At 37.2% G+C, this 16,703-nt stretch overlaps 1 protein-coding gene across 4 annotated transcripts in view; it reads left to right on the forward strand.

Annotated features, from left to right (window-relative positions):
• The window catches only part of WDPCP (WD repeat containing planar cell polarity effector), a 464,584-nt gene extending 458,519 nt beyond the window's left edge, over positions 1 to 6,065 (forward strand). For all 4 annotated transcript variants that reach the window (XM_063648672.1, XM_063648673.1, XM_054475134.2 and 1 more), the window contains one exon: positions 5,843 to 6,065. In XM_063648672.1, the coding sequence (XP_063504742.1) occupies positions 5,843 to 5,893 (51 nt within the window). In that variant the 3' untranslated portion in view covers positions 5,894 to 6,065. The remainder of the gene's footprint in view (positions 1 to 5,842) is intronic.
• Positions 6,066 to 16,703: the final 10,638 nt, after the last annotated feature.

A 16,703-nucleotide genomic window follows, 5' to 3' on the forward strand; every position in this document is an offset into this window, starting at 1 on the left:
TTCACAATTGCAAAATCATGTAACCAACCCAAATGCCCATCATCAACAAGTGGATAAAGAAACTGGTGTGTGTGTGTATATATATATATGTGTGTATATATATGTGTATATATACGTGTCTATGTGTATATACACATGTATATATATACACACATACATACATACATACATACATACACAGTGGAATACTATGCAGCCATAAAAAGGAGTGAATTAATAGCATTTGTAGTGACCTGGATGAGATTAGAGACCACTATCTACGCGAAGTAACTCAGGAATGGAAACCAAACATCGTATGTTCTCACTGATATGTAGGAGCTAAGCTATGAGGACACAAAGGTATAAGAATGATACAAAGGACTTTGGGGACTTGGGGGGAAGAGTGGGAAGGGGGTGAGGGATAAAAGAGTACTAATATGGTTCAGTGTATACCCATATTTGATGGGTGCACCAAAATCTCCCAAATCATCACTAAAGAACTTACTCATAGGCTGGGCACGGTGGCTCACGCCTGTAATCCCAGCACTTTGGGAGGCTGAGGCGGGCAGATAACGAGGTCAGGAGATCAAGACCATCCTGGCCAACATGGTGAAACCCCCTTTCTACTAAAAATTAGCTGGGCATGGCGGCGCGTGCCTGTAGTCTCAGCTACTCGGGAGGCTGAGGCAGGAGAATTGCTTGAACCTGGGAGGCGGAGACTGCAGTGAGCCAAGATTGTGCCACTGCACTCCAGCCTAGTGACAGAGTGAGACACCATCTCAAAAAAAAAAAAAAAAAAAGTTAAATATGTCAACATACTTTATCTCAGTATTTATGATCTATTTACTTTCTGAAAGATTTGGGGCATTTCACTAAAGTACTTTATATATCATATCTAAAATAAATTATATACACAGCAAAAGTCAATTAAAAGTTGCAGGCCGGGCATGGTGACTTACGCCTGTAATCCTAGTGATTTGGGAGGCTAAGGCAAAAAGATCACCAGAGCCCAGTAGTTTGAGACTAGCTTAGGCAACATAGCAAGACCTTGTCTCTACAAAAATAAAAGTTTAAAAAAATTATCCAGGCACGGTGGTGCACACCTGTAGTCCCAGCTACTTGGGAGGCTGAGGCAAGACCACCTGAGCCTTGAAGTTTGAGCTGTACTTTTGCTGTGAGCTATAATTGTGCCACTGTTCTCCAGCCTAGGCAACAGAGCATGACCCTATCTCAAAAAAAAAAAAAGTTGCACAGTTATGTGATGTTGAATATCGGGCTGTTTTATACAAGTTAAAACTGTGTTTAGCTCTGAATTTGGGAAGGCAAAGGCAAAAAGTGAAATAGGTTTACTTTGAGGAGCATCATGGTATAACAGAAAGAATGCAGTATTATAAGCAAACTGTCTCAGTCTAATTTTGTTCCACTACCTCCTCACTGCTACACACCTCTATACCTGTTTCCTCATCTGCAAAATGAGAACAGTTATGTTTAATTTAGTAATATTACATGATTAATCTGTCAAATTAGGTAATGGAAAACCATTCTGTTCTAAAAGACGGTTTATGATTATTGTTTTTATTGACTTAATTTTTTAACACATGCAAATAGTAAATTTATCTAGATGGAAACACTTTTTCAGCATTCTATATTCACACTCAAGAATGTTTGTGCATGCCAGGTGCATTGGCTTACACCTGTAATCCCAGCATTTTGGGAGGTCAAGGCAGGCGGATCACTTGAGGCCAGGAGTTCAAGACCAGCCTGGCCAAAATGGTGAAACCCTGTCTCTACAAAAAATACAAAAATAGCCTGGTGTGGTGGTGCATGCCTGTAGTCCCAGCTACTTGGGAGGCTAGGGTGGGAAAATCACCTGAGTCTGGAAGGTCAAGGCTGCACTGAGCCTTGATTATACCACTATACTCCAGCCTGGGTGACAGAGTGAGACCTTATCTCAAAAAAAAAAAAAAAAGCTTGTGTAAAAGAAAACTGAAAAGCAGCCCGGCGAGGTGGCTCACGCCTGTAGTCCCAGCAGTTTGGGAGGCCAAGGTGGGGAGATTGCCTGAGGTCAAGACTTCAAGACCAGCCCGGCCAACACGGCAAAACCCTGTCTCTACTAAAAATACAAAAAAATTAGCCAGATGTGGTGACATGCACCTGTAGTCTCAGCTACTCAGGAGGCTGAGGCAGGGAGAACTGCTTGAACCCAGGAAGCGGAGGTTGCAGTGAGCTGAGATCACACCACTGCACTCCAGCCTGGGCAACAGAGCAAAACACCGTCTTATTAAAATAAAAAAAAAAAAAAAAACTGAAAAGCAAGTTGGTTGTGGTAGTGTATCCCTACAGTCCCAGCTCCTTTGGAGGCTGAGGTAGGGGAACTGCTTGAGCCCAGGAGTTTTAGGCCAGCATGGAGAACCTATCAAGACCCAATCTCTAAATTTTTAACTGAAAAACAAACTAAACATGTCTTAGAGTTTTGAAAAGGATAGACATTCTAGTCACATAGATGTTTCTTATTATAACTCTTCTTTATAAGGTAAAATACTTATATTAAATCATAATTCACTAAAGGCATTCCTGTGGAAAGGTGAAATGACAAGTTCTAAGTACATTCCTTTCTGATGGCTTACTTAACACAGAAGTTAGAAAGTTAGTTAGCTTATCTATCAACTTGTCTCTCGTATGTACCAGAAGCCTCAAGCCAACCTTTGGCAAGTGCTAGACTACAGTCAGTTTGAGACTGCATTTTCTACAAAAAATGTCAAGTACCAAACTCTGCAATGTTGATGAAAAAGAAACCTATATATGATACCAAATATGAAAGAATCAGAGTTCAATTTCACAATGTTCAGTAGTGAAACTTGAATAGCTGGTCAACTTACTCAGAAAAGCGTCTCCTGCCACATAGGGTGGGCCACTAGCTAGCATGCTTATAAGCAAAAGCCTTAAATGAGAGGAATAGGGAATCAGAGAAGTTAATCATAAAGCAGCCTGTGGAACAAGTATTGTTAGTACATTAAAAAACTATAGTGGAAAAAAAAAAACCCTTTTACAGAGAAATAAGAACAAAATTATAATACCAACTCTGCCACTAACTGACTTTGGACAAAACACTTAACCCATATGAGCCTCAACTTGTTGATCTATAAAATAAAAGAATTTCAGATTAGGGAGTTTTAAGATTTCTTCCATGTCTAAAATATTATACTTCTGGGATTCAATTATTATTAAACCAAATCAGAAACTTCAAGAGAGATTATTAGTAACACAGAGGAAACCTAACATAGTAAACTGAGATGATCACTTACTGTATTAAAATTTAAAAATCTGTATTAAGTGAGCCACAGGTCAAAATCCAGTTTATAGCAAAGCAAAGCTTAACTTGTCTGCTGAATTTACTTACAAAAGTCTGTGTACATTTAAAGGAAAGTGACCTGATATCACCCAATATTAGGTAACAGCAAAAGGGTGTGGCTCAGAAAATGCACTTAACCACATGTAGAAAGCAATGAGGGACTGGGGAAAACCCTTTTGTTGCTGTAAAATTACTACAAGAATTAACATGTAGTTTCATTCAGTCAAGGCTGAGCACAATTTCAACACATTAAAAAAAAAAAATGAAGATCAGTCTTCCTTGGAACCACAACTTCCTATTATTGAACAAAATCACCTCCTCCCAAACTAGGAAACAAACAAAGCAAAACTACCAATTCTACAGTGTTTATCCAGAAGCTTAAAATTTCATAAGCTTTTGGTCTAAAAATTCTATTTCTACAGTTCTATACCAAGGAAATAATCCTACAAACAGAAAAAAAAAAACAAACTTCATGCCTAAGAACATCTATCATAGGGTTATTTATGAAAAAGAAGAAATTGGAAACAATATAAATTTAACCAAAAAAGGAGTGGTTAAATAAAGCTATAGTATTTAATGGAATAATAAAATTCAGCCATTAAAAACAGACTATGTAGGAACAATAAAAAGTTTTGAAGTGTTATGAGGCCAAAAAAAGAAAAAGAAAAGATACAGAATTATATATACAATATAATTCAAGCTGTGTTTAAAATAAATAAATAAAACATATATGTGGAGAAAAAGAGACTAGAAGCAAATTCATGTTAACTTTAGTTTTGTATAACTGGTAGGACTATGGGTAAATTTTCATAGTTTTCTGTTTTCCAAATTTTATTTAATGATTATGTTTTACTTCAAATAATGTTTAAAAACTTGAATGTAAAATAAATTATTTTATAAATCTTCAAAATATCCCTCTAAGGTATGTAGGGTATAAGTCAAGGTTATATAGCAATGGAAACTTGGAAATGCCCTGAAGTCTTTTTAAAATGCAATGGATTTTAAAGGAAATCCCCCAAAGTAATATTTTTTGTTTTGTTTTTTTACATCCTGGAAGATCTTGAGAAGTTAATTCTATGATTCTTACTTTTTAAAATGTAATTCCTAAGGTAAGAGAGGATTAAATCATGGATAGAAGACACTACATAACATCAACAACATGGCTGAATGACACGATAGTTCTTAGGTATGCCATCAGCCTTCTAGCAACAAGTATATCTAGATATTAAGAAAATAAAATAATTTACCTAGGATCTCTGCCAGTTGATGAACAAGGCCAAAACCTAACTCATTTTCTCAATGACCATTCTCGTGGTATAGAAACTAGACTTTGGTGTGGTAGTTTATAAGCCAAGAGTTGAAGCTTATCTTTTAAAAATGACAGTGTTTAGTTTTCTTTTTAAATTGAAAGCTACCTAAAAGCCTGGAACTTGCCAGCACACACTCAAGCCTCAGGCACTATTAAATTACGCATTCTTCTTGCTACCTGTTTTTCCAGGTTTTTTTTTTTTTTTTTTTTTTTCAATTTTGTGTACATCAAGATCTACAGGCACATACCTACATACATGTGTTGCCCTTATTTTTTAGCCGCATATCTGTTTCCTTTGAGATGTGACTACTTAAAATAGTGTAAATGCAGACTTTCTGAAAGGCTTCTCTTAGTAAAAATAACTTTTAAGATATAACTTACAGAATAACTTTAAATTTATTTTTTAAAATTACTTTCACCTATACTTTAAGTAAAATGTCTCCAATTATGACATGATAGTTTAAGTGCTGTTATCGCTACTCTCTTTACCTTTTACTTTTAGCATTTCAACCCTAAGTAGGTTATCTTCAAATTTTACAAACTGTCCCCACTGTATTATTTTTCACACACTATCACTCGTCTTTAGTCTTATCTTCACACATCATCCAACTTCAGAAGCCCATAAGATCTTCTGTTTTTCTGTAACTGACAGGGATGGGCAGAAAGTGCAAAAGAAAGAATAACAAATGGGAAATAGATGAAGTTGTTGTTAATATTTCTTTGCAGCTTCATAAAATTTTATGAAAGTCTTATAAAACCACAACCTTTTCTATTTTATAAGCCATTATCTCAAGAGCCATTATCAAATACTCATTAAAACACCAAAATTAGGAAATATATGCTGTATAATACCTTTTAGAACACACAGTATTTTAAAATCACACTGTAGAATCCAAATGATGACCCACAGTTTGCAATTTTTCATTGGAGGAACCCTCAGATGCTTCTAAGTTTCAATTAACATCCTGTCCTTTCTTTGCCTTTTAATGCTTATTATTTCTTGACTAGTTTTTATGAATATCGTATCAAAATTTTGATGACCAAGTCAGGTAAGTATACAGTTCTCTTATGTATCTATGTGCAGTACATTTTAAACTATTTTGTTTCACTATTTTTAAGTACTTAAAAATAATAAAGATACAAATATTAAGTCAATTACTTTTTACTCTGCTTAAACATTATTTTTATTTGTTTATTTGCAGGAAATCAGAGATGGTGGTTCTCTCAAAATGATTCACTTTGGTCTGGTGTAAACATTAAGAAAAAAAGAAAACTGCCTTCTTCATGTCTAAACTTTTTCATGGCCTGATACAGACTTAAAATCCCCCATGTGGATTTTTAACAAGAGACAGTATGAATCATATAAATTAGTTAAGACTTTTGAGTTGAGTGTTTTCAAAATAAAGTTTTATTATTTCAAAAACATGCAGCATAACAGCAAAGTGATCCTAAGTAAAAGTCTTTAACCTACTTATTTTCAATAATGTAAAATTTTGAAAATGTCTTAAATTGTATGTTAATTAGGTGCTACAAAAATAGAATATTTAAACTTTGTTCTCCCAGGTACTTTAAAAAAGGGGCAGTAGGGGGCAGGCATAGTGCTCATGCCTGTAGTCCCAGTGCTTTAGGAGGCCAAGGCTGAAGGATCACTTGAGCCCAGGAGTTCAAGACTAGCCTGTGCAACATAGTGAAATGCTGTCTCTAGAAAAAATGTTAAAAATTAGCCAGGCATGGTGGTACACGCTTGTGAAGCTGAGGCAGAAGAATTGCTTGAGCCCAGGAGTTCAAGGCTATAGTGAGCTGTGATCACGCCACTGCACTCTAACCTGGGCAACAGAGAGTGACCCTGTCTCCAAAAAAAAGAAAAAAAAGAAAAGAAAGAAAGAAAGTCCTCTTCTGCTCTTGTTTACATTATTAATTTACATTACAAATACAGTATTTATTATGCAGATTTTTCAGCCCAGACCCATTGTTAGAAGACAATTCTTCATGGTTCTCTCAAATTACTGCTATGAGTAATTTGCCCTGACTGCCCCTTAGAACACAGATACTGTTTCCCTCTGGAGAAAGGGGCAGGCATGCTTATCAACTTTTGTATGAGATTTGAGTTCTTTAAGCTCAGAATGCCTCTCCTTTACACTGCCCATTGAGTGTGCAGGTGTCATCTAGCCCTCTTAACATTGCTCTACAGGAGCAGGGCTCAGAGAATCCATGAAGAAAAGAAAGAAATGCCATTACCCTGGTTACTATCATTTGTCTCTGACTCAGGAGTCTCATGTCTTCTAACAGCATCCATGAAACTATAGTGTGGTAACTTGTTAGCTAGTAAGTAGGGTAAAATCTCATACCCTTCACAGTTATTGACACCCATTCTTTAGCAGATAACTGATATTTCACAATTACAGACATCTATAGGCCAGGCACGGTGGCTCATGCCTGTAATCCCAGCACTTTGGGAGGCCGAGGCAGGCGAATCACGAGGTCAGGAGATGGAGACCATCCTAGACAACATGGTGAAACCCCATCTCTACTAAAAATACAAAAAAAAAAAAAATTAGCCGGGCGTGGTGGCATGCACCTGTAGTCCCAGCTACTTGGGAGGCTGAAGCAGGAGAATTGCGTGAACCGGTGGGGGTGGAGGTTGCAGTGACCCGAGGTCGTGCCATTACACTCCAGCCTGGGTGACAAAGTAAGACTCTGTCTCAAAAAAAAAAAAAAAAAATTATAGACATCTATAATAATCAACATTGTCTAATATTAGACAATAATTACTTTATATAATTAAATCTTAGAGTTCAAAGTTAATCAGACTGAAGACTTTTTTATACTTCAAATTTTTCTTTCTACTTCCCATTTATCTGTACCTCTACCAGAGGGTGTGACAAAAAAAGGTGAAACTCAAATTAGATTTTTCATTTTGTTATTGCTCTGAAAAAATTTTAATAATGCATAACATGTAAGCCAAACTGAGTTACCAGCAAATTTTCATTCTCCTATTCCCAACCTTCTTTATCACACAGATAATCAAAAGTTAACTAATTTTTAGAGAAAAAATTGTTATTTAAAAAAATAGGGTTTTGTCAAGATTGCAAAATTTTCTCCAGATTTTCTGGGTAAATAGTCATTAACCCAAAATGCCTTTCCTGTGAGATATTAAAGATAAAATACAGATATTGATACATCTATGTTGTTCTATATAATGATAATAATAATGAAAATGTTTGCCAGTTATGTAGGTGAAAATCAAACAAATCATAGTTCTTAAAGTACCCATTTTCCCCACTTCACATACCTCTAGAAAAATTAAATGTACAGAAAACAAAGTTTAGATAGTAAGAATATATTATGAATGATCTTTGATAATGTCCATGATTTATAAATGCTGTTATTTCCCAGATGTTGTAAATCTGAGAATATTAATTAAATTGATATTCCTCCTTTGCTAGAACCTGAAAGGATTATGAAGGGGCTATCATAGCTCTAAAGTAAGAAGAGTGGTATAGGCAGGAACAGCTAGGTAGTATCTGTCCTAGCACTGACAGTTCACAGGTTGTCCTTCAGGAATAGACCCATGAGCTTTTTCAACTATTTTCCAGATTTCTCAGATCTGAGGTAATTTCCACAGTAATTTATATTAGCTGTCACATTGTGTCTTATTGCTAGAATAAACTTTGTTTGGAATGCTAATGTCTAAAAGTTTTTGCTTCATTAAAAGGCTGTGTAACCAAAACTTGGTATTATACTTTCTTCTTACTATCTTAAAATGTTTGTTAAGGAGTTAAAATTATACCACTGTCTACTGAGAGTTTGATCAGCACTACAACACACATAGCCCTGTACCAGACACTACATAGGGATTCTCAGTGAAAAGTCCCCTGAAACTCAGTGAGGAAGATACATCATCATCATCATCCCTACTCTATCGATGAAGAAACCTGATGAGCCTTCTAGCACTAGGTGTCACCTAGAAAGGACAGAGGGGCCTGGCCTCCCCTCCCACAATGTGCCAAGTGGAGTTTGAGCTGGCCCACACTGCCCTCAAGCAGCTGAAGGGTACTGTGTGCGATCAGGAGAAAACTGCTGGTGTATAGCTTCTACAAACAGCCCACCCAGAGCGACTGCAACATCCCTGCCCCTTCAGCCTCAGATGTGAAAGCCAAGGCCAAGTAGGAGGCATGGAATGTGAACAAAGGGATGTCTAAGATGGACACCATGAGGATCTATGTTGCCAAAGTAGAAAAGCTGAAGAAGAATGAGGCTGGCTAAGGACACATTAGCAAACACAAGGAAGCAGCATGGCTCCTCTGGTACAGAATGCTCTTCCTTAAAAACCTTGATGGCTGAAATGTCCTGAAACAATAGCAAGTTTGGCTGAGACATCAATAAATCACTTAAACTGCAGGAGAGTGACTGTCTGCTGCTGGAAAAGAGAAACACAGTGACTGTGAGTGCTCAGGAGGTGTCCAAATGTACAAACTGGTTTTTTGTATGGTTTTGAGTGGAGTTCCCAGCTTTCCTATTATAAGAGTTAGGTAGGCATTTGGCAGGAGTAGAGGGGTTAGGGGGAAAATGTGCTGTGGAAATGCCGAAGGGCTGAGGTCAGTGAGACCATTCTCCAGTGACAGCCTCTTGGGAGGCTGAGGCTCCAACCCTTTACCTCTTCAGGGTTGATTCACTAATAACTCAACACTACAAGGGGAAAGGGACTCTGTCCTCCAAAAAGCTGAAGTCAAGTCCAAAAGGCCCCACTGGCACACAGGCCCTAAGAAGTTAATGTTTTTAGGGAGACCAAGTTTTTAGTGATAATGTGGTGAAACAATTGATGCAGCACAACACAGCAGATGAGAAACAATGGAGCACATAGTGTCAAAATACCAGCCTCAAAAAGACTCATCTATGGCCTAGCAACCAAAATTTTCTTGAGGTTATTCTGCACCTAACTCTGGTTTCTGCTTGGGGATGTTTGTGGAACGATATGTATATGTATGTATACATGGGATTTGTTACAAGAACACAACATACCCCTCGACCTATGCAAGAGCCAGAGTGTCTAAGCCCAACTTCTACTCCTCACTGTTAGTTATCATGGAGGCATCATTGCACAACCAATATGCCTGGTGGCTGGAGTATAGACTGCTAAATGGTATTCAGCAAAGCAGGTCTATAGTAACAAGAGATTTCCTGGTACTTCTTCCTTAATTAAAAATTATATTCATAGATCATGACATCAGGTCAGTTCCAGTTCTTGCTGGGAACAATAATAGAAACAACAACCGTAAAGACTTCAGAGAACAGACCGGGAGTGGTGGCTTATGCCTGTAATCCCAGCACTTTTGGGAGGCCAAGGTGGATGGATCACGAGGTCAGGAGATCGAGACCATCCTGGCTAACATGGTGAAACCCCGTCTCTACTAAAAATACAAAAAAAAAAATTAGCTGGGCATGGTGGCACGTGCCTGTACTCCCAGCTACTTGGGAGGCTGAGGCAGGAGAATCACTTGAACCCAGAAGGCAGAGGTTGCAGTGAGCCGAGATCATGCCACTGGCCTCCAGCCTGGGCGACAGAGTGAGACTCCGTCTCCAAACAAAAAAAAGACTTCAGAGAACAAAGGCAACCAAACCTCACCATGTATCTTTAAGATATTCTGTTCACATATACATATTTGCAGGGAATTACTATAGACAAAGTATATTACTTAAGAATGAAGCCTACCCAGGGCATCACAACAACTAAAGAACTATTTCTTGTAACTATAGACCGGGCAAGAGCCACAGTGTAGAACAGCAGTGCTGTTCTCTCTTCTTTGTAGGATGTTATGAAGATATTTTGATGCTTTTAGGATCATGATTCATGTTAAATGTAAATTAATAGTAAAAATAATAATACATTTTGCTCCAAAATATGGTAACAACTTAGAAGCTGTAATACATAGCCATACCACTCTTCAAATCATAGAACCTAAAAAGTAAAAATGTGCTATAATTAGGACAGTAAAAAGTACTGAAAAGGAGAAACAATAGGATTTATATATGTGTATTTCCTTATGACGTGGTTACCTATAGGATGCAGGGGAAATGGGACTGATGCAGATAGGGTAGGAGCAAGATTTTTCTATGGATACTGTGAAAAGAAAAGAAAATCTCCGGACTCACTAATGAAAAAAATTATACCATTCTGGCATATTAACTATTTAAGTTAATAGAGCACTTGAAAAACAGCAGGTGAAAAAAAGATCGCTATGACATTCATGCTGGTTCCTAAGGCAAGAAATGAAATTCCTATATAAAAGATGCAACATTCTTACCATGGAGGACAAAAAGCTGAGGCCAAAGGAATTCTGTACCAACAAACCTAGTTACACCAATGCTTATCTTCCTGGCTACTTACCTACACAATTAGCTATCCTAGCCTAATCCCCTTTGCCTTATCACATTTTCCCAACTTACTGTTCTTTGTCCAATTCAGTATTTAAGTAATTGACTCTAACAGCTTCTTCAGTTCCTCATTTCTTTATGAAGTCTCCCATGCCACATAAAACTTATATTAAATAAATGTGCATGCTTTTCTCCTGTTAATCTAACTTATATCAGTTTAGTTATTGGGCCCAGTCAGGATCCTAAGAGAATGGAGGTGAAGTTTCACCATCTCTACATTAGTAAAGACTATCAAATTTACAACTAAGACTTTATTTTAAAACATACTAATTGGCCAGGCATGGTGGCTCACACCTGTAATTCCAGCACATTGGGAGGCCGAGGTGAGCAGATCACCTGAGGTCAGGTTTTCAAGAACAGCCTGGCCAACATAGCGAAACCCCATTTCTACTAAAAATACAAAAATTAATTGGGCATGTGGTGCACGCCTGTAGTCCCAACTACTCATGGAGGCTGAGGCAGGAGAACTGCTTGAACCCAGGAGGTGGAGGCTGCAGTGAGCCAAGATCACACCACTGCACTCTAGGCTGGGTGACAGCGCGAGACTCTATCAAAAAAAGAAAAAAAGAAACAGAAAGAAAATACTAATTAATTAATTATATTATTTAAATATATATATATATATACACGAACAGACATATAGACCAACTGAGCAAATACAGAGCCGAGAAATAAACCTTAGAGTATATGGGCAAATTATTTTTGATGAGGGTGCCAAGACCATCAAATGGGGAGGGAAAGGGCAGTCTTTTCAACAAATGCTGCTGCTGGGAAAACTGGATACCCACATGCAAAAGAATGAAGTTGGACCCTTACCTTATGCCATATAACAAAAATAACTCAAAATTGATCAAAGACCCAAACATAAGACCTAAAAATATAAAACTATTAGAAGAAAACAGAAGGAAAGCTTCTTTACATTTGATTTGGCAATGATTTCTTGGATATAAAGCCTATCAACAAAAGTAAAAATAGATAAACTGGACTCCAAATCAAAAACTTCTGTGCATCAAAGGACACTACCAGCAGATTGAAAAAGCAGTCTATGAAATGGAAGAAAACATTTGCAAATCATATCTGATAAGGGCTTAATATCTAGACTATATAAAGAACTCCTACAACTCACACAAAAAATAACAAAATATTTTTAAATGGGAAACAGACATTTCTCCGAAGAAGATATACAAATGGCCAATGAGCACATGAAATAATGCTCAACATTGCTAATGTAGTCGCTAGTGGAAATGAAAATCAAAACCACAATCACATACTACTTTACATACCTTAGGATGGCTATTACATTATAAAAGAAAGAAAGAAAATAACAAGTGTTAGCAGGGATGTGGAACATTTATACACTGTTGGTAGAAAGTTAAAATTGCACGGCCATTACAGAAAACAGTATGTTCATTCCTCAAAAAATTGAAAATAAAATGATCATATGATCTAACAATTCTACTTCCAGTATATACCCAAAAGAATTTAAAGCAGTGACTCAAATAGATATTTGTACACCCATGTTAATAACAGTATTGTTATTTACAATGGCCAAAAGGCAAAAAGAACCCAAATGTCCACTGACAGATACATAAACAAAATGTGGTGCTTATGTATATCTGTACACACACACACACACACACACACACACACACACACAATAGAACATTGAGCCTAAAAAAGTAAATTGTGACACATGCTACAACATACATGAACCTTGAATATATTATGCTAAATGAAATAAGTTAGTCACAAAAAGACAAATATTTTATGATTCCACCTATACGAGGTATCCAAAATAGTCAAATTCATTAAAAAAAAATAGAATGGTAGTTGCCAGGGAATGAGGGGAGAGGAAAATTGTGAGTTGTTATTTAACTGGTAGAGAGTTCCAGTTTTGCAAGATAAAAAAAGTTCTGGAGGTTGGCTGCACAGCAGTGTGAATATACATAGCCCACTAAGCTGTACACTTAAAATGGGTAAGATGGTAAATTATATGTTATGTGTATTTATCACAATTTTGAGAAATATATATGTAACATATAGTTTTTCCTTAATATGACTTTGAAGACTGAAATTCACTGAGATCTGCTATCTCCTAAAATAACTCCAAAAAAGTTGACTTTCAGAAGTAGCAAGATTTTGCTAAGAATATTTCTATATTTTAATAATCTACAACTATAACCCTAGTTACATAACTACCAATTTGCTTTTTTTAAAAAAATCATGGAAGAAAATCCAAAAGAATTCACAAGAAAACTGGAATAAGCAATTATAGCAAGATTGCAGGATACAAAGCTAATATACAAAGGTCAATTGCTTTCCTATATACCAGCAATGAACAAGTGCAATTTGAAATAAAAAACACAATACCATTTACATAAGCACCAAAAAACTGAAATACTTAGGTATAAATCTAACAAAATATTTACAAGATCTATATAAGGAAAACTATAAATAAATTGGAAGATATTCCATATTCATAGATAGGAAGACTTAATATTATCAAGACATCAGTTTTTCCAACTTGATCTATAAATTCAATGCCATCCCTATCAAAATCCCAACATGAACAAACCAATTCTAATGTTTATATGCAGAGGCAAAAGACTCAGAATAGCCAATACAATATTGAAGGGGCATAAAGTTAGTTAGAGGACTGACACTACTCAACTTAAAGACTTACCGTAACACTACAATAATCAAGACAGTGTGGTACTGGTGAAGGACAAATAGGTCAATGGAATAGAATAGAGAGCACAGAAACGGAGCCACTAAATATAGTCACCTAATCTTTGACAAAGGAGCAAAGGCAATACATTGTAAAAAAAAAAAAAAAATATATATATATATATATATATATATATATATAGCCTTTTCAATAAATGATGTTGGAACGATGGACACCCACATGCAAAAGATGAATCTAGGCCGGGTGCGGTGGCTCACACCTGTAATCCCAGCACTTTGGGAGGCCGAGGTGGGTGGATCACCTGAGGTCAGGAGTTTGAGACCAGCCTGGCCAAGATGGTGAAACCCCATCTCTACTAAAAAAAATACAAAAATTAGCTGGGCGTGGTGGCAGGCACCTTAATCCCAGCTACTTGGGAGGCAGAGGCAGGAGAATCATTTGAATTCGGGAGGCAGAGGTTGCAGTGAGCCGAGATCAAGCCATTGCACTCAAACTTGGGGGACAAGAACGAGATTTCTCTTATAAAAAAAAAAAAGATGAATTTAGAGGAAGACCTTCACAAAAATTAACTCAAAATGTATCACATGCCTTAATGTAGAACACAAAACTATAAAACTCCTAGAAGATAACAGGAGAAAATCTAGATGACCTTAGATTTGGTGATGACTTTTTAGATGTGACACTGAAGACATGATTTATAAAAGAAAAGAGTCAATTAGCTGGATTTCATTAAAATTAAACATTTCTGCTCTACAAAAGACACTGCCAAGAGAATGAAACACGGTCACAGACTAGGAGAAAATATTTGCAAAAGACCTATCTCATAAAGGACTGTTATCCAAAATATACAAAGAATTCCCAAAACTCAAAAATAAGAAAACAACCCAATTAAAAAATGGACCACCATCCTGGCTAATACGGTGAAACCCCATCTCTACTAAAAATACAAAAAATTAGCTGGGCGTGGTGGCAGGCACCTGTAGTCCCAGCTACTCAGGAGGCTGAGGCAGGTGAATGGTGAGAACCCGGGAGGCGGAGCTGGCAGTGAGCCAAGATCACACCACTGTACTCCAGCCTGGAAGACAGAGCGAGACACCATCTCAAAAAAAAAAAAAAAAAAAAAAAAAAGGACCAAAGACCTTAACAGACTCCTCAACAAAGAAGACATATAGATGCAAAAAAAAAGCATATGAAAAGATGCTCCACATCATATGTCATGAGGGAAATGCAAATTAAAAAAAGAAGATAACCACTGCACACTTATTAGAATGGCCAAAATCCAGAACATTGATAGCACCAAATGCTGGCAAAGAGGTGGAACAAGAACTATCATTTATTGCACATGGGAACACAAAATGGTACAGGCAGTTCGGAAGAAAATTTGGTAGTTTCTCAACAAAACTAGACATACTCTTACCATATATATCATTCAGCAATTGAGCTCCTTGGTATTTAACCAAAAGAGTGGAAAATTTATGTCCACACAAAAATCTGCACATGGATGTTTATCAAAGTTTTATTCATAAGTAACAAAACTTGGAAGCAATCAAGATGCCCTTCAGTAGGTGAATGCATAAACTGTAGTACATCCAAATAATGGAGTATTATTCAACACTAAAATAAATTAACTATCAAGCCATGAAAAGACATGAAGAAACCTTAAATGCATAATACCAAGTGAAAGAAGTCGATCTGAAATGGCTACATAATGTATGATTCCATCAATATGACATTCTGGAAAAGGGGATTCTGGAAAACATTGAAGACAAAAAAAAGATCAGTGGGTTCCAGGGGTTACAGGAAAAGGAGGGATGAATAGGTGGAGCACAGAGGATTCTTAGGGCAGTGAAACTATTTTATATGATACAATGGAGTAGATACAGCTCATCATACATTTGTCAAGACCCAGAGAATGTACAACATCAAGAGTAAACCCTAATATAAGCTATGGACTTTGGGTGATGATATATCAATGGAGAGTCATCATCTGTAACAAATACACCATTCTGGTGAGGGATGTTGATGGGGGGAAGCTATTGCATCTGTGGGGACAGTACATATATGGGAAATCTCTGTACCTTCCTCTCAACTTTGTTGTGAACTTAAAACTGCTCTAAAAAAATTAGGTCTTGCTAGGCGCGGTGGCTCATGCCTGTAATCCCAGCACTTTGGGAGGCCAAGGCGGGTGGATCACAACGTCAGGAGTTCGAGACCAGCCTGGCCAATATGGTGAAACCCTGTCTCTACTAAAAATACAAAAATTAGCTGGGTGTGATGGCATGTGCCTGTAGTCCCAGCTACTCGGGAGGCTGAGGCAGAAGGATCGCTTGAACCTAGGAGGCGGAGGTTGCAGTGAGCCGAGATCACGCCACTGCACTCCACCCTGGGTGACAGAGCAAGACTCTGTCTAAAAAAAAAAAATTAGGTCTTATAAAAAATAAGTCATGAGGTTTACTACTCAGGAGTCTGAGACAGGAGGATCGCTTGAACCCAGGAGGTGGAGATTGCAGTGAGCCGAGATCATGCCACTGCACTCCAGCCTGGGCGACAGAGCGAGACTCTGTCTAAAAAAAAAAAATTAGGTCTTGTAAAAAATAAGTCATGACGTTTAAACTACAATTCATTTCAAAAATCAGATTTTAACAATCTAGTTCAGTATTCTACTTTTATTCTCAGCTTTTCAAAAAAAGCAGTATTCCTTTATCCTCTTACAATGATCCTAACATAAATTACATAATATTGTTCATGTGTTATGTAAAAGTTTATTAATATTTTTAACTTTTTTTTGAGACAGAGTCTCACTTTGTCACTCAGGCTGGAGTGCAGTGGCACAACCACAGCTCACTGCAGCCTCACCTCCCAGGCTCACACAGTTCTCCCACCTTAGCCTCCTGAGTAGCTGGGACTATAGATGCATGCCACCACACCTGGCTAATTTT

The sequence above is a fragment of the Pongo pygmaeus genome, chromosome 12 (genome assembly GCF_028885625.2).
Source record: "Pongo pygmaeus isolate AG05252 chromosome 12, NHGRI_mPonPyg2-v2.0_pri, whole genome shotgun sequence".
NCBI lineage: Eukaryota > Metazoa > Chordata > Mammalia > Primates > Hominidae > Pongo > Pongo pygmaeus.